This window comes from Jaculus jaculus, chromosome 4 (genome assembly GCF_020740685.1).
Source record: "Jaculus jaculus isolate mJacJac1 chromosome 4, mJacJac1.mat.Y.cur, whole genome shotgun sequence".
Classification (NCBI taxonomy): domain Eukaryota; kingdom Metazoa; phylum Chordata; class Mammalia; order Rodentia; family Dipodidae; genus Jaculus; species Jaculus jaculus.
Genome location: NC_059105.1, coordinates 38,378,169 through 38,403,917, shown reverse-complemented (window position 1 = coordinate 38,403,917; position 25,749 = coordinate 38,378,169). Strand labels below are relative to the sequence as shown.

General features: G+C 42.8%; 1 protein-coding gene across 3 annotated transcripts in view; it reads right to left on the bottom strand.

The window, feature by feature from the left end:
* The window catches only part of Als2 (alsin Rho guanine nucleotide exchange factor ALS2), an 82,343-nt gene extending 56,941 nt beyond the window's left edge, over positions 1-25,402 (bottom strand). For all 3 annotated transcript variants that reach the window (XM_045147244.1, XM_045147245.1, XM_045147246.1), the window contains exons 1-4: positions 25,269-25,402; positions 9,874-9,951; positions 6,725-6,879; positions 2,075-2,988 (exon numbers count right to left, since the gene is read on the bottom strand). In XM_045147244.1, the coding sequence (XP_045003179.1) occupies positions 2,075-2,988; positions 6,725-6,879; positions 9,874-9,893 (1,089 nt within the window). In that variant the 5' untranslated portion in view covers positions 9,894-9,951; positions 25,269-25,402. The remainder of the gene's footprint in view (positions 1-2,074; positions 2,989-6,724; positions 6,880-9,873; positions 9,952-25,268) is intronic.
* Between the last annotated feature and the right edge of the window lie 347 nt (positions 25,403-25,749).

The following is a 25,749-nucleotide window of genomic DNA, read 5'->3' as shown; positions in this document are numbered from 1 at the left end:
ACATCTTTAATACTAGCATTTGGGAGGCAGCAGTAGGAGGACTGCCATGAGTTCAAGGCTATCCTTAGACTATATAGTGAATTCCACGTCAATGTGGACTAGAGCAAGACCCTACCTTGAAATAAATGAATAAATAAACAAACAAACTAACTAACTAACTAACTAAAAAGTAGGCTACAGAGATGTGTCAGCAGTTAAAGGCACTTGCTTGTAAAGCTTGACTGCCCAGGTTCAATTCCCCAGATGCACAAAGTGGTACACATGTCTGGAGTTTGTTTGCAGTGGCAGGAGGCCCTAGTGTGCCCATTCTCCCCCACCTCCTTGCAAATAAATAAATAAGTAAATAATATTTTCAAACTAAAAAGAAGGAACAATGGCTTTAATATATGATGATCTAGGACAGCTTGGGTAGGTTGATAAGTCTAAGCTTTATTACTTAACTTCTTTTAGAAAAATGTACACAAACTGCTACTAAGAAAACAGCAGAAGAAATAATATTTAAAGATGAAAGGCTTTGCCGGGTGTGATGGTACATGATGGTACATGCCTTTCTTTAATCCCAGCACGTCAGGAGGGGAGGCAAGGGGGGGAGTAAGATTGGAGGATCGCCATGAGTTCAAGGCCAGTCTGGAGCTACAGAATGAGTTAGCTATAGGCCAGCCTGGGCTGCAGTGAGACCTTACCTTGAAAAAACAAAGAGGCTTTTGCTAGAATTTATAAATTGAAGTATAAATATAGGACATAGAGCAGGAAAATAAGTTATACCTCTGACCTATTAGCCTCTAAATTATGACAAGTTCAGATCTTTCCACTGTCCTATCAACAAGTTATTTTCCATGATCTAGTGGTTAGACAAGCTGCAGGAACTAGACAACCTTTGCTCTGGTTTCCACAGTGGATAAATATAACAGGTTAATAATTAAATATCTGGAACTAGTGTGCTAAGTATGTTTCATAGGCATATTAGAAAGTGAAACTAGTATTGTCTAATATCTTTGCAAAAAGTACATTCAAACTTACTCCACATTATTAAGCATCAATATTTACTAAAAGAAATCATTAAATATACCCAACAAACACACACACAAGTTAGCATATAAGCAAAGTTACAATGAAGACATTTATTTTTTACGCCCAAAGATCCCAAAGGGTATACACACACTCCTTATTTTATCCTTAACTAAAAACCAAACCAAGCAGGGGCATGCTTGCACACTCCCAGCACTCAGGAGGCTGAGGCAGAAGGATTTAAAACTGAAGGCCAGCCTGAGCTGTATTATGTTTTTTTTTGATACAAGATCTTGCTGTGTAGCCCTAGTTGGCCTAAACTCAATGCAGCTCACATGAGCCTCAAACTCAGGAATAGTCCTGCCTCAGTTGCCCCTAACACTGGGATTACAGAAGTAAGCACCACATCTGGCAATTAAGTTTCTTTACATCGGCCTACAATTAAAGGAGCTGTCACCTGACAACGCCCCCTGTTAAAAAAGCAAAGGGGAGGGCTGGAGAGATGGCTTAGCGGTTAAGCGCTTGCCTGTGAAGCCTAAGGACCCCGGTTCGAGGCTCGGTTCCCCAGGTCCCACGTTAGCCAGATGCACAAGGGGGCGCACGCGTCTGGAGTTCGTTTGCAGAGGCTGGAAGCCCTGGCGCGCCCATTCTCTCTCTCTCCCTCTATCTGTCTTTCTCTCTGTGTCTGTCGCTCTCAAATAAATAAATAAAAATTAAAAAAAAAAAAGCAAAGGGGAGCCAGGTGTGGTGGTATATGTCTTTAATCCCAGCACTCAGGAGGCAGAGGTAGGAGGGTCACTGTGAGTTGGAGGCCACCCTGAGACTCCATAGTGAATTCCAGGTCAGCCTGGGCTAGAGTGAAACCCTACCTCCAAAAACCAAAATGCAAAGGGGGCTTGAGAGATGGCTTAGCGGTTAAGGTGCTTGCCTGCAAAACCTAAGGACCCATGTTCAACTCTCCAGATCCCATGTTAGCCAGACACACAAAGGTGAGGCAAGCGTAAGGTCGCACATGCCCACTAGCTCAACTCCAGGAAGCTTTTAAGTTAGAAAATGTAGCTGATACCTGAGATGGCCTTGGCTTTTCCTCATTCTCTGAGTCCTCCCTCGTCGAATGATCTGTCAGCTTCTGCAAGTATGCATTTACTGCCTGGGTGTCAGAGTATGAGGGGACATTTCTGGCAGAAATTTCGGTTGTTCCCGGGGTGTTTTGCTGGGAGGAAATGGCATTACCACTTGTGGTCTGAACACTTCCCACCTTCGGTTCAGCTTCCGCGAGAGCACTCTCAAACACTTCGCCCTGACTGTCCAGGGTCTCGGCAGAGGGGCTGACGGCAGTGCTGGCATGGCTTTCTGCCGAGTCTGACAGTGTCACACCTAGAGGGCAACAATGGCTGTCTGATATGATCACGTGGTCCTCCTTGTCTGTCATAGTAATGAGCAGCTGGCTGCACTGGTTGCACCTTTCGGGGACTGGCTTCAGATCCTGGGAAGGGAGGCACTGCACAAGCGCCAGGCTGTGGGCCGCGCCACAGGCAACTTGTAGTACCACTCGCCCAGCAAGGTGCTCTACTTTTTGTGGCTTTGTCACTGGGAAGGTAGTGGTGATAAGACCCAGCTGACAGCCGGTACCCCAGGCCCAAATCTCTCTGCTTATTGACAATGCCAGTGTGTGCTCCTCCCCACATGCCAACTGCAAAATCCTGACTGCTAACAAAGGGCTGGTCTCCGAATCCGAAATGCTGATGGGGTTCGGTTCTGGCACGTACTGCTGGTTGGCCACCGCACACTGGCCAGCAGAATTCTGCCCCCACATGTATGCGACGCCACTTTCTGTCACTGCTCCATTGTGGAAGCTCCCCGTCGCCACAGCAACAACACGATGTCCAAGCAGGGCATTTTCTAGAATGGGGCTGCTTGGATAAATTTCTGTTGGTTCACTTCTCCAGGGAAGGGTCCCAAAACTGTAGACCTCACCATCTGAAGGTTCAAAAAGAGAAAAAAGAGACAGTTGGTGAATTTACTAGAAGCCGCTATCAGCAAACTTCAAGTCCCCTACAGATTCAAAACAGACTTTGCAAAATTTTTTCAAAAGCACAACTGGAGAGATTTAGTTCAAGCATGGAGTTATTCAATTTTAACAAGTAATATCATTTAGCAAATTGCAAGGTACATGAATCTGCTAACGCTAGTGCCATAGGCTACTACAGAAGCATTGTTAAGGGTCTGCAGATTGGGAGATTATACAAGCATTGGCTAATGGCCACAACAGGACCATTAGCAGAAAATAAGCAATAGTGTAACAATGTTAGGGATTCATTTTTGCCAAACTACAAAGTTAGCTTTATGTCTCTAGATTATACAAAAAGCACCACTGTTTAACAAGACACATATCATATTATATATATATATATTTTTTTTACATAGCATACATAGTATACAATATACTAGACAGCTTTTCTGAGGCAAAATTATTTTTAAAAGCACATTATCACACAACAAACAGAACTACAAAGTGAACTTCCTAGCTTTAGCGTTAAAATGTAAGATACCAGTGAGATGGGTACAATTTCCTGTGCCCAGGTATTAAGACCACCAAGCCTTAATTTGACTGTAGTACTGGAGGAGTTTGAGAACATGTGCACACGATCTACACTGCCTACAAATCCAAATGGACAAAGACTAGACCATGGGTCTTCACACACACTCAACCATACCCACTGCCTCTTCTTTGCCATATGATCAGAGGGTTTACCTGTGGTTTCCTAAGTTAGGAAGAAATAAGTGCTACTTTCCCCTGAAAAGCAGCAACTCAATTAAGGATGGAAAACTATGAACTTTATCTTTGACATATTATATGTGGCAGATGTATTTTTTTATACATCCAAGCAAACGTATCAAACAAACTTCTATGTAAAGAACACAATGGTGGCTTAGAGGGAAGATAGAAACTTTTATTGGAGAATTTCGGGTTTGGATCTATTTTTTGTTTTGAAGGGGGATAATATGGTTTTTATTCTTGCAAGGCCTTAGACTATACATAAATTTGGAACTATTTATGGAACTGAATATATCTGTGATTTAAAATATACACGATAAATAAATTAGTTAAAAGTAAACTTCAGATACTTTTTAAAGGAGTCATTTTGTTTTTTTCTAATTTTTGTAAGGTACTTTTTAAAATCAGTAAACGTTCAGGTATTTATATCAGGATCAAGAATTTAAAAAAAATTTTTTTTGTAGTTAGTGAATACAGTCAAGTTGGTACCATTGTTAGCCTCTTCCCTGTCCTTCCCCCTCCACTGGGACCCTCCTTGTTGGGGTATATGGGTCATGCATTGTGGGGTTAGCCTTTATGTTTTTAATAGATTTTTATTGGAAAGAGAGTATATGGGTGCACCAGGGCCTTCTGCCACTACAAATGAACTCCAGATGCATGCACCACTTTGTGTATCTGGCTTTATTTGGGTCCTGGAAATTGACTCTGGGCCATCAGGCTTTGTAAGCAAGCACCTTTAGCCACTGAGCCATCTCAGCAGCTACTGGACTGAGGAAATCAGCAGACTGGTTAGGATCTTTGAAACCCATCCTCCCCAGTGACAAAACATTTGCAGTACTGTGCTTTAACACTTTCCATTAACATTACTCTACCACTGAGAATACTACAAAGGAATGGATATCTGGGTCCCCCACTTTCTTTTCTAACCTATATGGTTAGAAAAGTATCATGAATCAAAGAAGGATCTTCATTGAACTATGAAATAATCACCAAATTACACAGAAACAAAGACTTGAAAATGTCCAGCATTCAATCGTTTCCTCACTTGGAAAAAACAGCATTACAGATCCTTGTGTCATTTCAAGTGGTACACTGTGGTGTGAGATGAAAGTTTTCATTTGTTTGGTTTTATTTCTTTGATGCTAGAGGTTGAATCTAAGACCTTGCACATGCTCAACACACACTCTGCCAATGAGCTACACACACCCCAAGCTGCGATGAGATTCTTTTGTGACTGGTATTTAATAGTAGAACATTGTATAAACATGACCACAAGCTATTTATATATTTTTGAAAACTTTTCCCTCAATTAATCTAGCCTTGTAGACAGGATTCTATACTTTTATCATTATTTCTTTCTGCTTGTTTGTTTTGGTCTTCTGAGACAAAGTCTTGCTTTATATTCTTAGCTGGCCTGGAATTAACTCTGTAGGCCAGGCTGACCTTACACTTATGGCAAGCCTCCTGCCTCAACCTCCAAGTGCTGCTATAAAGTGCATAAAGTGTATTACAGGAGTAAGCCATCACACCTGGCTAGGATTCTAGATTTTAAGGACATTATGTTTATGAGGGGCTTCCAAATATTTTACTAAAGGTTTCCAAATATATATTCCAAATCCTTCATTGAATATAATCCCAAGTATCTTACAGAAAACAGTAACAGAATTCTCTTTATATATTCTTATATATTCATTTTGAAGCCCATAGTGCAGAGATTTAATATAGTTCACATTGTTTAAATAAGGCTTTTCCTAAAATCTTGACTAATATGTATTATTGTAACAAAAGTGGTAGATTAGAAAGAAATTCATATCTACCTCATAAAACCTCCAAAGCCAGATTTAAGCTTTTTTTCTTTTTTTGTTTTGTTTGTTTGTTTGTTTTTTGAGGTAGGGTCTCACTCTAGCCCAGGCTGACCTGGAATTCACTCTGTAGTCTCAGGGTGGCCTTGAACTCACGGTGATCCTCCTACCTTTGCCTCCCAAGTGCTGGAATTAAAGGCGTGCGCCACCACACCAGGCTTAAGCTTTATTTCTTAGTTTGTCTTGCCATAGTTCCCACAAGGAAAATACCGAAACATTATTTAATACTTAATTCCCTAGGAAGCAGGAATTTAAATTCAGTGAAAAAAAAAGGCAAAATCAAAATAGCCCAAATCAAACTGATAAAGTGGCATCAAGAGTAAAAGCTACTCACCATATAAATTATAGCATGCTTCTATTTTAGACGCACAGATTTCTATTATATGCTCTATGCAGCTAGTTTTTGTCCCTGAGAAAAACTGTAGTGAGATGATACTGCCAAGTGGTTTTAAAAGCAGGCTGTGGGCTGGGTATGTGGCTAAGTGGCAGAGAGCTTGCCTAGCATGCACAAGGCCCTAGTTTCTAACCCCACCGTCTGGGTGGAGGTGGAGGAAAGGCTTTGAAAACAGACTGAGTTCCAGTTATGGCTTCCGGTCAGCCCCATGTACTTGGGAAAATTATAAAATCACCTCGACATTCAGTTTCCTTATCTGTGAATAAAATGGGAGGTACTTCCTAAGGTCAAGATTCAATGAGATAACATGGGGAACATGCTTAGTGTTAATTCCAGCATACAATTGTGTAATAAACATTAGCTATTATTAGTATTATTGTTCTGATAGATTGAATGAACAAAAGCTATATATAACCAAAGGGTCTCTGAATAAGAAATCTTTTTACAAAGTTAATTTTTATGTATTAATGCTTACAAAATTTTAAAATTAAAATTCTTCCTTTTATCCAAGTTAATGGAATGTCTTAAATTTCAGAACAAATGTGATATCTATAAAGAAAGTAAGGATATATTCTGAGAACAAAAGGGAATATAGGCTAAGGCAAAGTTCAGAGAGAATCTCTAGTAGCTAATAACTTTCTGGTCTGATCTTACACACACAGCCATTTTTTAAAAAATTACCTTCAGTCAAAAGAACTCCATGTTTCGCTCCAAGGGCCGCCTGAAGAACAGTCTTTCCTCCCCAGCCTGGCAGCCTCTCTGGTGTTAGGGGAAAGGATCCTGCCTGCCAGACATGGACCAGGCCTCTTTCTTTGGATCCCTCTGCTTCTGCTGAACTACAAACATTAGAAAAGAAGGAGAGGTAATTTTCCCGCATTTCAGAAGGTATCTTCTGTTCTTAATACCCCTGAAGACTAAATCTTCAAAAGCACAGGGAGGGCTGTTCAGATAGTTTAATTAGCACCTTAAATGACTTTGATTATGACATATAAGCCAATATGAAGCAACTATTAGGTAAAAGGCTGGAGGATAATTTAAACCCACAAATTACTTACCTCCAAGCAATAAATAAAGCACTGGCCGTTTTTAGGTGTTTAATGATTTGGTAGCACAAAGTTTCAAGATTCTAACTTTAGTTTGTAATTGATTAAAAAAAATTGCTGGGCTGGAGAGATGGCTTAGCAGTTAAGCACTTGCCTGTGAAGTCTAAGGACCCCGGTTCAAGGCTCGATTCCCCAGGACGCACGTTAGCCAGATGCACAAGGGGATGCATGCACCTGGACTTTGTGGCTGGAAGCCCTGGCGCGCCCATTCTCTGTCTCTCTATCTACCCCCCCCCGTCACTCTCAAATAAATAAATAATGAACCAAAAAAATTGCTGAAAAGACAAGCCCTAAAATCTGTATTTCACTTTATGTTGACTTTTTATCTCTACTATCTAAGATATGTGTGTGTGTGTGTGTGTGTGTGTGTGTGTGTGCGTGTGTGTGTGCGTGTGTGTGCGCGCGCACGCGCGCGCACATGTGTATTTGTGGTGCTAGGGACTGAACCCAGGGCCTTGCATATGCCTAGCAACTTTTCTACCACTGAATTCTATTCTCACTGCTATTTACATTTTTAAAATACTTTTATCTATAATTAACACATAACTGCTCATATTTATGGAATGCAATGCATTATTTATACACATGCATTCACAATGAGCAGATGAGCAGATGAGTGCAAATGGCATATTCCTCACTTCAACATGTATTTCTTTGTACTGTGCATATTCAAAATCCTCTCTGCAGGCTGTTTTAAGATATATAAAGCTAGAAGCTGAAGGAGGAAGGTTATGAGTTAGAGGCTACGTTGGACCACACAGTTTCAGGCCCGTCTGAGCTACACAGTGAGAACTTCTTACCAAAAAGATAAAATAAAACAAATGTCACTGTTGCGATTCCTCCTTCACCACTTCCTATAGTGCTGCACCCTACATGCACTGATGCTCTTCTCGTCATCCTCTTCATTCTTCCTAGGCTCTGGGAACCACTATTCTACTCTACTTCTAAGATATCAACAAGGTATTTGTCTCTTTGTGTCTGACTTACTTCCCTCAACAAAATGTCCATCCATGTTGCTGCATAAGAAAAATATCAGGCTGGAGAGATGGCTTAGCAGTTAAGGCGCTTGCCTGCGAAGCCTGAGGACCCATGTTTGATCCCAGATCCCACGTAAGCCAGATGCACAAGGTGACACAAGTGTGCAAGGCTGCACAAGCACACAAGGTAGCGCACGCATATGGAGTTCACCCGCAGTGGATGGAGGCCCTGGCACACGAATTCTTTCTCTCATTTAAAAAAAAAAATCATTCTTTTTATGGCTGAATATAGCACACTGTTATATACACAATATTTTGTTTATCCAGCAACACACACTTAGGTAGATTCTGAACTGCTGCCTCAGAGTGCACATTTCTTGTGAAGAACAGACTTCCTTTCCTTTGGCTATTTACCTCATAGCAGGCTAGCTAGCTCATATTGAAGTTCTATCTCTAGGTTTTTGCTGATGTTTTACGATTGGGGCTCACTATGTGGTCAGGCTGGCTCCAGACTCACAGTCCTCCTATCTTAGCACCCGAAGTGCTGAAATCACAGGCATCAGCCACCACCCCTGGCTTATTTCAAGTTGTTTGTGAGGAACCTCTCGAGATACTATCCTGTCTCATTTAGACTTTTACAAGAATCAAATCTTGAACAAAAAACAGTATAATCCTTCTTGTTTTAATTATAGTCAAAGAATGCTGACTACCTGATGACTCTGGTCAAAGAATGCAAGACACAAAGCCCTTCTATGCAAAGGACACATTAAGATATTCTAGTGGGGCTGGAGAGATAGCTCAGTGGTTAAGGTGCTTGCCTGCAAAGGCTAAGGACCCGGGTTTGATTACCCAGTATCCACGTAAAGCCAGATGCCCAAGGTGGTGCATGCATCTGGAGTTTGTTTGCAGTGGTGGCTACAGGACCTGGCATGCCCATTCTCTCTCTCTCTTTCTCTCTCAAATGAATAAATACACAACCTTCTCTGTCTCTTAAATAAATAAATACAAAAATACTTTTGAAGTATTCTAGTGTCCTTACAAAGTTTTTCCATGTGTCATACATGGTGTTTTATTTGTTTATATAAAACAGCTGCTAAAATTTTAACGGGGCCACATAATTTTTTTAAACTTTTACACATCTGAATAACAATATTCCATTAAATTATAATTGGTCATAACAATCCATGGACGAGAAGTCATGAATTTAAACTTTTTAAAAAATTATTTATTTATTTCAGAGAGAGAGAGAATAGGCAGGCTTCTTGAGGCTGCAAATGAACGCCAGATGCATGCACCACCACTTTGTGCGTCTGGTTTTACATGGGTACTGGGGAATCAAGCCTGGGCCAACAGACTTTGCAAGGAAGCATCTTTAACTGCTCAGTCCCCTCCCCATCCCCTAAACCTTTTTTGAAAATATCTTCTGTGACTAGTTTTCTAAGGATAGATGATCAATGAATAAGAAATAAGGCCAGCTCTAAAATTTGAAATTATTTATAAGAAAGAAATGGATGATGAAAACAAAGACATTTAGTACCTTTATAAAAAGCTTAGGAAATTAACAACAAAGCTTATTATCAATCAGCTTTTTTCCTGAAATATTTTTTGTCTCTTTACCAGTCAACTACAAATGTCACTATGTATTTTCCACTTAATATCATCAACAGAATTAAATTGAAGAAAAGTTACACCCATGCAGAGTTTTTGTTGTGCCGTCCTAGAAGGACAGAGAAGAGGGAAATGATTTTACCTTTTCTTCTTTGAGTCCATCGGTCAGTAGGAGCACCCCATCACCTCATCACTCCCTTTGCAAAAGGAATCTTAAGGCCTAGAAGGAAAATACTGGGTGAGCACAAACAGCAATGACAGAATACTTTGCCACTTTACCCCAAAAGGAAAGACAGAAAGGCAGACCTCTAACAAGTGTACATTCACTGGGCAATAAGCAAGCAGAAAAGCTATTTAAACTATTTCCCATACTGCCTACCCAGAGTCAAATGTCTACACTGAGCCTGCCCACTGAGCTTATAAAAATGCCTGGTGACTATTAAATGCAATGTCAGAGAAGAAAGAAGGTAATTCCATATGCAAACCATTATGTTCAGTAAAAAAATTACACACCTCTCTGGGTTGCTTTTTAAGAACGTTTGGGACATATGAAGATTTAAATACCAACTGAAAAAGATTTTCTAAAATCTCAATAATTATCCGATTCAAGCAGTTTTAATTTACATTTTTTTCAGGGATACACAAAACATTAAAATACAAAGTTTATTGGAACTTAACACAGTATTTTCCCAAATCAATCTCAAATTCAAAACTACCATGCCTCATAATCCAAAGGGCTAGATATCATCTGAATTTTTAATGAGCTGTTTCAAAATCCACTACTCACCATGATGCATTTGACCTAAAGAGGATGCCGTAGGTCTGGCAGAAGCTCTTCATCCTAACCTCTGCCTCAGTTATCAGCACGGTAGCAGCTGCCTCTGATAAACTCACTTATGTCTGTGGTGGGCCAGATCCTCAAGTAGTGGAAGAACTTTCGTGAATCGCACTGAATACTCCCCAGAGTTGGTGCTATTTTGTTGTCAACCCACATCTTCCCACTGCGCTTGCAATTCTAATGATGTCATCATTGTAAAAACAAGTGACATGTGAGTGCAGAAAGAGTTCTTGTTCCTATGACGACCGCAGTTCTAATCCTTGAAAAGGCTTCATAAAGACAAGACAATCACACATATGCATGCCTACATTCAACTGCTATTGAATTGTGTGGGAAAGATCCATGGAAAAGACCAGAAGGAAAAACTATAAACATCTTCTAGATTAACTCTGTGTTCAGATTGTCTTGTGTCTTTTCATTTTCATCTCAGCTTAAGGAACTAAGACTTCTGGTGAAGTGCCTCGGTGGTGGAGCACTTGCTTATTAGCATTCACAAGGCCCTGAGTTTGATCCCCAACATCTCCCCCCTCAAAAAGGCATATGAATAATATAAATCTACCATTCAAAAAACCGGGCAAGGTAGCATATGACTGTAATCCCAGCACTTAGGAAGCTGAAGCAGGAGGATCGCAAGTCCACGGTGGATGTAGTGGTGCATACTTGTGATCCTACACTTGGGAAGTAGAGGGCAGGGGGATCAAGAGTTCAAGACCAGCCTGGGCTACATAAGACATTATCTCAAAAGAAAGCAGGCTAAGGATTGGCTGAGTGGGTAAAGTGCTTCCTTACTACTCAAGCATGAGAACCTGAGTTCAGGTCCCCAGCACCCACACAAAACTGCTATGGCACATGCCTATAATCCCAGTGCTGAGAAGGTGGAAACAGGAAGACCCTAGGGGCTTATGAGACAGGTAGTCAGTTGACTCAGTGAGCTCTAAGTTTAGTGAAAGACACTGTTTCAAAAAAATGACATGGAGGCTGGAGAGATGGCTCAGCAGTTAAGGGGCTTGCCTGCAGAGCCTAGAGACCTGTATTGGATTCCCCAGTACTCATGTAAGCCAGATGCACAAAGTGGTGCATGCATCTGGAGTTTGTTTGCGGTGGCCAGAGGGCATGGTATGCCCATTCTCTCTGTGTATCTCTGTGCTTATGAATGAATGTTTTTAAATAACATAGAGAGAAACTGAGGACTCCCAATATAGACCTCTGACACACATGTACACTCACACATACACATGCATGCACACTACAAACACATACACAAGAAATGAAGGGTGGGGGAGAGAGAGAGAAGACACAAAGGAACAAGAAAGGAAAGAGAAAATTCAAGATCAGTCTGGAGTACATAGTAAGACCCTGCCTCATAAAACAACAAAAACCAAAGAAAACCACTCAATGGGAAGGGATTGTGTAAAAATCACTATACAAATATCATGAAACTCAATGAGTTTAGAAATTCAATGTTAAAAAAATAAGTAAAAAATAAAGAAGCAGAAGAAATGATGTCTGCACTTCAACTCAATTCACATTCCTAAAGGCACCAAACTTGAAAAACAAAAGGAATTAAGTCTGACTTATGTGGAGCCAAATCTGCAATTTTTCTGCAGAAGGCTATGGCACGGACATCAGTCTGGAAACAGCCCATACCGGCAGGGGTGAGCCAGGCCCATCTGTTGGCTCCAGGTTGCTGTGAGTTCTTACAGCTTCCCATCTGTGTATCCGGAGGAAATTACCTTCCACCTAATGCTTCATTTAGAAAGGTTTTGAATCATGTGATGTTGAACAAAGGGTACTATGTAAACAAGACAAGTCTTAATACACTTAATGCTGTTTAACAAACAAAATTATCGAGTACTGTGCATAATTGTGATTAACTTTAGTAAAATGTAAGATTTCAGCTCTACTCTGTGCTTATCCGTCAGAGACCAGGGAGTTGAACTTTTGATTAAACTTCAAGAACATGTAGTGGAAGCCATAGTGGCCTTCTGGGAGGACGCAAAGTACTCAAGTACACCTCATCGTCCACGCTGGCTTCACCTCATGTGAACTGAATTCTGGCTTACTGTGTGACAATGAAAAGTGCTTGAGGCCAGGCAAATGTTCTCTCTTAGTCACGTGCTGTCTTTCTGATATGGTCTAGCTAGGTAGCCCAGGCGGGCCGAGGACCGCCAAGCCTTGCTTCACTTTGTCTTTAGCATCTGAATGCATCTGCCCCTCCATGCAAATAGCATTTAAACTTTCTTGGGTTCTTTCACGGCTTTGCATTTTAAACTGGTAGAAAAGTACCTAGTGTGGGGCCTCCCTCTGGGGATAGTCCTTCCCAAGTGAAGTGTAAGGTCCCTGAGCAGATCCCTGTCCTGGCTCTTTTCTTCTGTTCACAGACACTTTCTCCCACCAGCCTGTGTAATGACCAACTCTGACAAGCAGCTCTGGGGTGCTGTATGAACAGTACTTACTTGAAGTCAGGAAATGTAGGGCCTCCTGACCTTCATGGTCTTTCCACACATGGAATCTCCCTAAAACAAGTAACCTTGATCCTCATGCTCCTTCCAACTACTAAGTTCTAAACCTAAGAACAGAGCTAGATTCACTCTGTTCTTAAATCATGTTCTCCTTCACAGTGACATGTAAAGCAACTAAATTCTATGATGGCCCTATTAGACTAAGAGAAAGCCTTGGTTTTTACTGAAGTGATAACATGTTTAGATTTCACTGGATAGATACTCTCCTCTAATATTTGGCAGATATGAGCTCTGCTGCATATGCCAAAGATATCAATTTAACAGCATAAGCTGGAAATGCCCCGTCCCCCAAAATCTGGTTTAGATGTCCTAACCATTGCTAAAAGAAGCACTATAAGCCAAGCAGGGTGGCATTTGCCTGTAATCGCAGCACTCAGGAGGCTGAGGCAGGAGGATTGCCATGAGGTCAAGGCCAGCCAGGACCACACAGCAAGATCCCAGAGAAAGAAACAGAGAGAAAGAGAAAGAGACCCACAATACTTTAACCAGGAAAGTGGTTCAAATAGTTCTGAAAACATTTTTTTTCAGTTTCTGATAGCAAAAATCTAATCTCAAATCATCCAACATCAAAACCTAACCTAGCTAGTTAAGTGATTTGTCATTTTTATGCCTCTAGGAAAAATATTTCTCTTGTACAGAAATATTGTGATTACAATGTGGCACCATGGAGGTGTTATATAACATAGAGTTTATGCACCTTGTACTAGAGGGGAAAAAAATCAATTCTAAAACATACCTTTTCTTAAGAGTTCCAAATAAGGGACTCAGAAGTTGCATTCTAAAAACTACCATTTTTTGGTTGGTACAAGTCTCCCAACTTTTAACTACTCTTATTATTTTGTTCACTTTCTTTTTTATTTGTTTTTTATTTATTCATTTATTTGAGGAGAGAGGAAGGGAGAGAGGAGGAGGAAGAGGGAGAGGAGAAGGGGGGATGGGTAATCCACTGCAAACCACTCCAGGCGCATGTGCCACCATGTGCATCTGGCTTATGTGGGTTACTGGGGAATCAAACATGGGTCCTTAGGCTTTACAGGCAAGCAAGCACCTTAACCACTAAGCCATCTCTCCAGCCCCACCCTTTTAAAAATTTTTATTCTGTCCAGTTTTTTTCATGTGCTTGTCTTTTTTTAAAATATATTTTATTTAGTTGAGAGAGAGAAAGAGGGAAAGAGAGAGAAAATGGATCTGCCAGGGCCTCCAGCTACTGCAGATAAACTCCAGATTCATGCACCCCCTTGTGCACCTGGCTTACATGGGTTCTTGAGAGTTGAACCAGGATCTTTTGGCTTTGCAGGCAAACGTCTTAACCGCTAAGCCCTCTCTCTAGCCCATGTGCTTGCTTTTTAATGTGGGAGAGGAAGAATTGGGGAGGTAGATATATGGATACCATGCTACTCAGGTTGACTTTGAACTCCTAGGCTTAAGTGATCTCATTACCCTGGCCTCCTGAGTAGCTGAGACTACAGGCATGTGCCATCATGCTAGGCAAAGCTATGAACTTTTAACATCTTAAAAAGCACATCGGCAGGGCTGAGAAGGTGGGGCAGCAGTTAAAGGTGCTTGTATCAGACAGCCTCAGGTTGCTGAGACACAGTTATGGAGGAAGGGGTATTTATTGAAGCTTACAGATTCAGGGGAAGTTCCATAATGGCAGAAGAAGCTGGCCTGCTTTCACAGGTCCAAGCACAGAGAGAAGCCAACACCATCACCCACAAGCAAGCACACTTAGGAACTCCAGGCAGAGTTCGAGCACTCTGTCTATCTCTAGACTGGAATTGCAAATCCACCAGCACCCCCTTGGGGCTGGACTGCAGGATCCACCCAAAGTGACACCTCCTCCAGCCAAGTGGCTACAGATTTAAATGATGAACTTTAACAAAGTCCTGAATATATTAGGGGCCAATCCATTCAAACTACTACAGTGCTTGCCTGCAAAGCCCACCGACCCAGGTTCAAGACCCAAGCCACCCATGTAAGCCAGACACACAAATAAAAGCGGTGCAAGTTTCTGACATTCATTTTCAGTGTTAAGAAGCCCTGGTATCCACCCCCACCTCCAGACACAAATAAATAAATAACATTTTAAAGAGCATACTAGGAATGGGCAGTGCTTCCAATAAAACTTCCATGATGTCTTAATGATTTATTTGAATAATGATGACAATTTGTTTCCAAAGTTTTAAGCCCCCCTCAAAAAAATGGTTTAAGCCAAATTATAATGAGCATGCCCATGTACTGCCCAAACTCACTCTGTAAGGAATATTCTGCCAACACATACTCATTTGGGTCATCTTCTGAGCTCATCTATTTCATGCAATGCCAACTCGGTGGAGAAGAAAGGAATGAATAACTGACAGGAAGAACAACTACGGCAAGACATTAGGTAGAGGATAAAGCAAGCAGGCTCAAGAATGGTGTCAGGCAGATGTGGCGATGCACATCTATAGTCCCAGCTCTCAGGAAGCTAAGGTAGGACGATCATTAGCTCAAGGCCATCCTGGGTTACACAGTTAGATTCTATTTCTACAAGGACAGGGCAGGGGCTCTGGGTTCTGATTTGAACTCCTGTGTGTTAGAGGCTCTATTTACTGAAACAGGAAAGAATCAGGGGAACAGGATTCTTACACAAAAGATAAGATTTTTTTTTTTGTCATTAAGTTCAAGATGCCTGCAAGAAATGCAAGAGCGCTTATCAACTATATCCCAGCTGCTTAGCCCAGTTCTGATATATAGCAGGTAATCAATAAATATCTAAGTAGACCAAACATATGTAGAAATGAGCTTCTGTGCTTAAGTAGTCTCCATATTAGAGCAGTCCCCCATGAAGCCCAGGGATATTATGTTTTGAATATGGAATGTTCCCCCCAGACTGTGTCTCTGAACACTTGGTTCCCAGCTCACGGGCACTGTTTAGGGGGCAGGGGCCTAGCTGGAGGACGTAGGTCACTAGAGGACAGGTATTGAAGGTTACACACCAGCCCCACTTCTACGCAATCTTTTTGTTGACTAGCTACGGGCTGTAACCAACCACCTCACACTCCTGCTACAATACTTTCCCCACCATGGTGGTATATGTCCCCTCAAGCTGTAAGCTGAAATAAACTCAACCCCCCCCTTAAGTTGCTTATTGCTGGGGAGTCACAGTGAAGAAAAAAGCAACACAGGTCTAAGTTCCAAGACCCTCAGTGAATGAGTGCGGCATTACTGAACCCCACACAGATATGGTTTTCGCTATATTTCTTTGTAATACTACCACATAAGGCCACAAGTAATTTGCCCTCTATGCTTTTAGTCCTGGTGCCTCCTTTGCATCACCACTATTGCACTTTGGGGCCACTATTTAGTAAAATAATGATTATATGAATACAACCACTCTAATACCACAACAGGAAATCTAATAGCCAAGGTATAATCAGCCCAAGACACCAATAAGATAGCTATTTAAGGGACTAGAAGATAAGAAGCTGAATCAGATGTTCCCCCATAAGCCCAGGTGTTCTGAATGGCTTGGTCCCCAGCAGGTGGCAATTTGGGAGGTAGAGCCTTGCTGGAGGTGTGCTGCTGATGGTGGGTGTAGGAATGCTGTAGTAGCTCCCCCCGGCCAGAGCTCGGATCACTTTCTTGCTGCTATCTCCCTCCTGCTACGGCGAGGGGTGACGTCCAGCCTCTGCTCTACCACTCTTTCCCTGCCATCATGAAGCCTGCCCCTTCAACCGGAAGCCCAACTAAAACCTTCCCTCCCACCAGTTGCTTTTGGTCAGGCCTTTTGTCCCAGCAACATGAAGGTAATTACAATAGTACACAGGCAGCATGGAAACAGTGGACAAAAAGTTGATTAATGCCAAAGTCAGATAAAAAAGGAAAATCTCTTTTTTCTCTCTCCCGCCCTCCCTGTATCACACACTGAACCAAAGGTCTTGCACACACTACACAAACACCATACACTGAGTGACCTACATGCCCGGCCTTCTTATTTTGAGATAGGGTCTTGCTAACCTGCCCAAGCTGGCCTCCAACTTACAATCCTGCTGCTTCAGTCTGCCCAGAACCTGAGAATACAGGTGTGCCCATCATACCTGGTTTATATTCATTCTGTCTGTCTTTGTGTTTCTGTCTGTCTGTCTGTCTCTCTCTCTCTTGCGCGCGCGCGCGCACGCGCTCTCTCTCTCCCTCTCTCTCTCTCTCTCTCTCTCTCATGACTCTCTTTGCCCTGAAAACTGCTAACACTTAGCAGTCTTATGATTGTGGAAATCCCCTAAAAGGGAAGGGTACATATGATACAATAAATACCCAGCAATGGTCATTTATCTCCTTTTTGTATCTGCTTTGTATTTTTAAAAATGAATTTTTCAGGATTACTAAAAATTCCTATGAAATATTTTATATTACTACAAAAATAAAAGGCACAACCTTTGCAGTAATGTTTGAAATTTAATTGCTGGAATTCTAATACCCATCAAATAATACATTTAATAACTCATGTAGCCAAATTAAACTTTAAAAAAAAAGTGTCCATGACCATATGCAATAACCTAAATACCCAAATTCTTCCAGGCCACATGAGTCAACGTGCTCCCCAACGTTTTGAGAGTTCATGACTAGTTTGTGTCTGTAATGTCTCAAGAATCTCTAGCATCTCAATTAAAGAGGGCCCATTCCTAGTGTCCTGCAGAAAGCATTTTCCCAGGAATACAGTGAAACTGCGAAGTAAAATTGAACAGATAACTGTCAGTCTCCTCTCTGCAAAGCAGCTTTGCACGGCGAAGCTGCCCCGGCACATGCCATTCTTACTGCACGAAGACAAGTTATTTTTCCAGATCTACTACTCTGAAACTATAGAGTAAAATACACAAAACATACAGTGGGAAGTCCTGATTGTAAAGAACAAGATTAAAGTGCTAGCCTCACACAGACCATCACAGCCATATGTAAAACTGTAAGAATGATACCACCAGGTACTCTTCACCTGGTTTTTACAGATATTAACTATTTTTAAATTTGCTTCACTTTTACATTGAGGTAGGGCTTGCTACATAGCCCAGGCTAGCCTAGACTTCGCAATCCTATTTCATCCTCCCAAAAGCTGGGATTACAGGTATATGCTACCATGCCCAGTTAGCTACTTTTTAAACTCTTTTCTTTTTATCAAGGTAGGGTCCTCACTCTAGCTCAGGCTGACCTGGAATTCACTATGTAGTCTCAGGATGGCCTCAAACTCATGGTGGTCCACCTACCTCTGCCCCCTGAGGGCTGGGATTAAAGGTGTACACCACCACGCCTGGCTCTCTTATACTTTCTTTAGATATATACGTACCAGCAAATAGCGTACGCTATCGGGCTGGTTTACACGGACCAGAAACATACTTTACCCTGCACACATACCCTCTGGCAACTTGCTTATTTTCACCCAGTATTATGTACTTGTGATGTATGCAAACTAAATATAGATCTAGTTTATTCGTTTTTTAAACTAGGGAAAAAAGTATATCCAATTGCATAAATAAACCAGTTTAGCTGTTTTTCGACTGATGGACAATTGGACTGTTCTCCTGTTTTAAAGAGGTGCCCCAATCAGCCAGGTGTGGTGGTGCATGTCTATAGTCCCAGCACTGGGGAAAGTGAGGTAGAAGGATCGCTGTGAGTTTGAGGCCAGTCTGGGGCTACTGAATGTGTTCCAGGTCAGCCTGGGCTACAGAGAGAGACCCTACCTTAAACACACACACACACACACACACACACACACACACACACACACACACACACAGTTTCTACAACGATTTCTGCTAGGTATTTGTTCAGAAAACTACCCCAGATTTAGTTAACAAACTGTCTCAACAAAATTTAGACTGTGGGAGAAAAGAACACTGGAATGAATGATAGCCAGATGCCTCTGTTCAGCCCAAGCCACCACCTTCCTAAGACAGAAGCTGTGTAAGTGACCAAAATATTTAAATACTTGATAATTAAGGGAAACATGAGCTGGTCAATTTGTGGACCTAATGAGACTAAAGGTGATCTTCTCTCTGGGTATAATTCATTGGCAACAAAATGAATTTCTACTAAAAAGTTTATCTTCTTCTGTCCGAATTTAAAAAAAAAAAACATGTTTTCTCCAAATTTGAACAAATTATAATATAACTCCCCTGAAATTCCTCAATATCTCACTGGTTTACTTTTACCTAGTCATGGTGTTGTATACCTACAATCCCAGAGCTTGAGAGGTGAAGCAGGGAGAACACAAGGTCCAGGTCAGCCTGGGCCGTATGAGATCCTGCATCCGGAAACAAAACTCAACCGCTTAAGCTAATCTGCCATCATAAATCCTGAGAAACAGGAGATATAGACATAAAAATGAGAATAATACTAAAAATAACCAAGTAATAGCTTGTTATTTTACTTGTATGCTTCTGGTTACCAAGCATTTTCTTAAGGAATAATGCCTTATAAAAGCTACTACTTTTTTATTACTACTAATAGCTAACCATCAATGGAGAAAAATTAATAGAAAAAAAATGTTAAAGAGAAAAAAAGCCCAAACCAGGCATGGTGGCTCATGCCTGTAGTCCCAGCACTTAGGAAGCTGAGGCAAGAGAGCTGTGAAAGCTCAAGGCCAGCCTGGGTTACCTGTGTGAGATCCTGTCTCAAGAAGAAAAACTAAAAGGGAAAACCTAAGTTAGTACAGTAGTACATGACTGTAATGTCTGCACTTGGGAGGCAGAGGCAGGAGGATCAAAGCCAAGGGCTACAAAGCAAAGCTCTGATGCAAACTCTACCAAGGAAATCTGTATCATTAAGATAGCTGGCAACTGGACTATGTGGTCGTCTTAATTCTGCACAATTATAAAAAAGCTAAATGGGAGGTCAGGGGGAATTACCATAAGATATTGTTTACAATCATGGAAGTTGGGCTGGAGGAATGGCTTAGTGGTTAAGCGCTTGCCTGTGAAGCCTAAGGACCCCGGTTCAAGGCTCGATTCCCCAGGACCCATGTTAACCAGATGCATAAGGGGCACACATGTCGAGTTCGTTTGCAGTGGCTGGAAGCCCTGGCATGCCCATTTTCTCTCTCTCTCTGCCTCTTTCTCTGTTTGTCACTCTCAAATAAATAAACAAGAAAAAAAAATTTTTTTAATTTTTAAAAAATCATGGAAGTTGTCAATTAAAAAAAGCTAAATGCCTAAGTGGATACACACTTGCCATGCAAAGTATATCCCCAGAATCCATGTTTTGAAAATAAAGCCAGACACTGTGACTAGAGTCTATAATTGCAGTACACCTATGGTGAGAAAGGAGGTGGGGACAAAAGAGTTTCTGGAAGCTTATAGGCCAGCTTGTCTGGTGACCAACAATTAAAATGAGACATTGCCTCAAACAAGATGGAAGACAAAGACCTAAAGTTACCCTCTGACCTCCACACACACGCAGTGGTGTCAACACCCCCACTTACACATGAACACACACATACAGGTGGTGTTAGCTTCTCCAGGCTGGGACAAAACACCTGACCAGAAGCACCTAACGGGAGGAAAGGGCTTACGTACCTTACAGTTTTGAGGGAAGCTGCATGTCAGGGAAAGGAGGGTAGAGACTGGCATCACTTCTTGCCACAGTAGCTGGCAGAACAGCAAGAGTGGCAAAGAGAGCTGGCAAAGGGGCACTCTCAGGCTTTAACACCCCAAAGACATCCCCCAGCAACACACCTACTCCCAAAGTGTCATCAAGCATTGAAAACACAAGAGGCTATGGAAGACATCACAAACTAACACACACACACAATTCTCACAGCACTCCTACTGACTGCAAAGGAGTTCAAATTCTATCTCAAAGCAGGCTTTCTTATACAATCTCAAATGTCTCCACTCTACCTTCCTTTGTACTTCTTCAGCTCATACCTTACCTAGTCTCTTATTAACACAGAATTACATCTTAGAACTAGGTAAATTATCTGCTCTATGTTTTATTGTTTATATAGACTGACCTCTCAAATAATGACATCATTTCTAAATTCCCACTAATAATGGTCCTCCAGTCTCCAAGCTTAGACATTCTCAAGTTTCCCCTTAGCTCATGCAGGTAGAGACTCTCTTGTCCCTAAATAATAAGAAGCTTTAAAAACTGGAACTTCAGAGCAGGGCGTGGTGGCACACACCTTTAATCCCAGCACTGAGGAGGTAGAGGCAGGAGGATTGCCATGAGTTCTAGGGCACCCTGAGACCACATAGTGAGTTCCAGGTCAGCCTGTACTTGGAGGCGTAGGCAGGGGAATTATTACAAGTTTGAGACCAGCCTGAGCTACAGTGTAACTTAGGCTACTTGGGCTATCTACAGAATCCTTGCCTCAAAAAGAAATAAAACCTTTCTTAATAAATTACTATTTTATGGGCTGGAGAGATGGCTTAGCAATTAAGGCACTTTCCTGCAAAGCCTAAGAACACATGTTCGAATCTCTAGGCCCCGTGAAGCCAGACACACAGGGATGCAGTGTGAAATGTCACACATGCACACAAAGGGGCGCACATGCCTGGAGTTCATTCACAGCAGCTGAAAGGTCCTGGTGGGCCCATTCTCTCTCTCTCAAAAATAAATAAATAAACTCCAATTTTTCTTAATTAAAGGAAATATAGAAGGGGCTGAGGAGATTGCTCAGTGGTTAAAGAAGCTTGATTGCAAAGGCAGACAGCCTGAGGTCAATTCCCCTGTACTCCTGTAAAGCCAGGCACACAAAGCAGCACCTACATCTGGAGTTCATTTGCAGTGGCAAGAAGCCCTGTTGCACCCCTTCATATTTTCTCTCTCCCCCTCTCTTCTTGCAAATAAATAAATAAGCATAGGATTATGGAAGACTATTATAGAAATTTGTTACAAGCCAATGACATTCTTTAGAAATACCATTAGGAGGCTGGGGAGAAGTCTTGGAGATTAACGGCCCTTGCTTCCAAGCCTGCTCACCCAAGTACCAGTTTGAGTCACCAGCACCCAGATAAAGCCAGATGCAACCTGGCACATGTATCTGTGCTCCCAGAAGCTGAGGAAAAGGGTAACTAGACTGGCCTTCTCAGCAGCAAAATGAGAAATTCGCCTCAAAGATGGAGGAAGACAACCAACCTTAAAGTTATTCTCATGTCCACATGTACATACACACACATACACACACACATACTTAAAAGGAAAAAAATGAATTCTCCAAGTTACCTGTTTGAGACTTATTTTCTAGACGAATGTCTTCCCTCCCTCCTGACTTCCTTCCCTCCCTCTTCCTTCCTTCCTGTCTTTCACTCTCTTTTTCTTTTCTTCCCCTTCCTTCCCTTCGCCTCCTTTCCCGTCTTTTCTCTTCTCTTCTCTTTTCCTTTTTTGGAGTCAGGATTTCACTCTAGCCCAGGCTGACCTGAAACACACTCTGTAGCAGCCTCCCAAGTACTGGATTAAAGTGGTGAGCCCGTGTTTTCAAATGTTAACACTGCGAAACAGCTTTCAACAGTTCTGCTGTAACTATGAACACTGACTATGCCAATGCTAGTTATAGTTGAGGAAATTTAAAGTAGGTATGGATTACTTCAGCATATTTTCCGCATTACATGCCTTTATGGATCAGAGGCCCAACCAATAAACTCAGTGTTTTGAAGGGTTCCCAGTTGGTGGTAATTCTGGAGGTGGAGCCTTGCTGGAAGAGGTGGAACCTCACTGTGGTTGGAGGGGGACTTAGGGATGTTACAGTCAGCTCCCCCTAGGCAAAGGTCAACTCACTCTCCTGCTGTTTTCTACTGCTGTGGCAGAGATGATGCCCAGCCTCTGCTCATGCCATGCTGTCCCCTGTTATCATGAAGCTTTCCCTCCAGAGTATAAGCAAAAATAAAAAAACCTTTTGTTCCCATTAGCTGCTTTGGATTGGGTGCTTTATCCCACGACAAAAAACGTACTACAACAATGGACTACCAAAGTTAATAGAGAGACTAACTTGAAACTGCATTTTTCTGTTAAAAAAAATAAGTATCAGGGCTGAAGAGATGGCCCAGAAGTTAAGGCGCTTGCCTGCAATACCTAATGACCCAGGTTCGATTCTCTAGGACCCACGTAAAGACAGATGCACAGTGGCGCATGCATCTGTAATTTATTTGCTGGGCTAGAGGCCCTGGAATGCCCATTCCCCCCCCCCCCCACACACACACACACTCCGGTCTCTCTTCCTTCTGCTTGAAAATAAATAAATAATATTTTTTTAAAGTATCATGAAATTATCTGGAAAACTCTTTGCCTTAAAAAAGCAAACTATATATATGGCTGGGGAGATGGCTCAACAGTTAAGGCACTTGCCTGTAGAGCCTAAAATGATCTGGATTTGATTCCCTAGGACCCATGTAAAGCCAGTGGCACATGCATCTGGAGTTCATTTGTGAGTGACTAGAGGCCCTAGGACACCAATTCCCCCCACTTGTCTCTCTGCTTACAAATGAAAAAATTGGAAATCAATTTTTAAAAAGCAAACTATAGGGGCTGGAGAGACAACTCAGTGGTTAAAGGCATTTGCTTACAAGTCTGATGGCCCCGGTTCAATTCCCCAATACCTATATAAAGCCAGATACAAGAAACAGCGCATGCATTTGGAGTTCATTTGCAGCGGCAAGAGACCCTGGCATAAGCTCTCACTCTTTCTCTCTTTCAAATAAATAACTATTTTTAAGGGAAATACAGTTGTTCAGTCAAGCTATCTATCAACAAGTCTCTCCTGACAAGCCTGTGTCCACTCTAGGGCATGCATTATTGTCTTCTTACTCTCTAAATGTCCATGTTTAAGTCTGAATTCAAACCTTTTCTTAATAAACAAAAAGTCACGATATAGACTGGAACGTGATGTACTAGTAATCATTAATAAAGAGTTACTACATACTGACCATTTTCTGTGATCCAGGCAGAGTAATAAATGTAGATATAACGGTACTAACAGCAGGGAAGTTTTGTGGGTTGTTTTTTTTTGACAGTGCTGGGAATTGAACCGAGGGCCTCATACAATCTAGGCAAGAGTTCTACCACTGAGCTATATTCCCTTCCTTAGGAAAGCATTTGAAAGCCCCAGTTTACAGTTACAGAAACTGAGGGAGAGAGTTCAGTAACTTGTTCAAAGATGTTACTCCAGATACGACTAGATCCAAAGCCTAGGTTCTAAGCCACTACTCTTACTAAGGTTAAAATATCGTGAAGCCGGAATGGTGGCACCTTGTTTCCCAAAAAAGGCAAACTTTTCATTTATTTCAACCCCCTAATGGTTCACTTACTCAAAATACCAAATGGTCACTCCAAGTCATGCATAATGATAAACAGAAAAAGTGTGACCAATTGACTTGCTGAATTTTCATACCTGCACACACGTTTATTCCTTAACAGTTGTTTAACATTTACAACCACCAACGGTATAAAGCCCTCAATTTGAGTACAGCAGTTAATTTCCTTTTCATTCGTAAACCAAATGGGAAACACAATGCTATTGCTGGATGCGCAACTTCTGTGTTATGCCCCTTCCTTCCCGTGCAGGTTCTGGGCAGTTCTACGTTGCTTGTCTCCAAAATAGCAAGACTGCCGGGCGGACCAAGAGTGCGAGCCATGCCCGTTACCATGGCCCCAGGTTCTCCCTGACTTCTCGACGTTTATCCTCTCCTTTCACGATCTCTCGACACTCTGGGGACTTAGCCAAACTACTCATTAGTAACGTCAAAGTCATTCTCTTTTTCATCAAGTGCTGCTTCCAGCAACCCAACGCCTCGACGCCCCCTTCACGACGATTTGCACCGGGGGCAATCGGCGGCCGGGGGCACCCACCCTGCAAGGTGCACGGCCGGGGACCCGGTGGCCCAGCTCCCAGCGCGAGCATTCACCCAACCCTCGTGGATGAATGGACGGGGCGCAGCGTGGGTGGAGGCGGGAAGAAGGGGCAGGAAGGAATCTCAGCGGCCGGGACCTCGGCAGTGGCGCCCGGGACTCCGGAGAGTGGAACCCGACGAGTGGGCGAACCTGGGGCCGGGCCCCCTCGCCCGCCGGCTCCTCGGGTCAGGCGCCGTCTCCGCAGGCCAGAGCAGCGCGCCCGGGAACCGCGGCCCGAGCCTCCGCCTCGCTCGTACCCCGGAGGTCCCGGCCGACCCGCCCCGGAGGCCCAAGCGCCCCCGGAGACCCGCGCTGCCTCACCTGACGCTCCACCCGCAGTACCGAGCTCGGCGGGCACCCAGCGGGAGCCGCACAGCACCGCGACTTCGCGAGATCAGCTGATTCACGGGGAGGCGGGGCCTCGGAACAGGGGCGGACCCGGCGGAGACCTGCGGAGGGGGGAGGGCGGGAGCGCACCCGTAGTGGGCGGGGCTAAGAGGGAGACGGCCGACGGCGACTGGTAGGGATCAAAATACTTCGAATGAGTTCGGCGCACCGGCCCGTGCTGGAGTAGGCGGAGCCGTCGATGTCCTTGTTAGTTTCAGCGTGGAGGAACACTCGGATCGTCCCGACATAGCTACCCCGGTTTCCATGGTAACGGTAGGCAATGGGTGCGTGTGTTGGGCGTGTTCTGTTACCCCCTCAAACTGCAAGACATGGAAATAAGAGTGCAAAACCTAGCCAGGTGTGATGATGGCTCCAGCCTGTAATCCCAGCACTTTCGAAACGGGAGGAGGAGGAT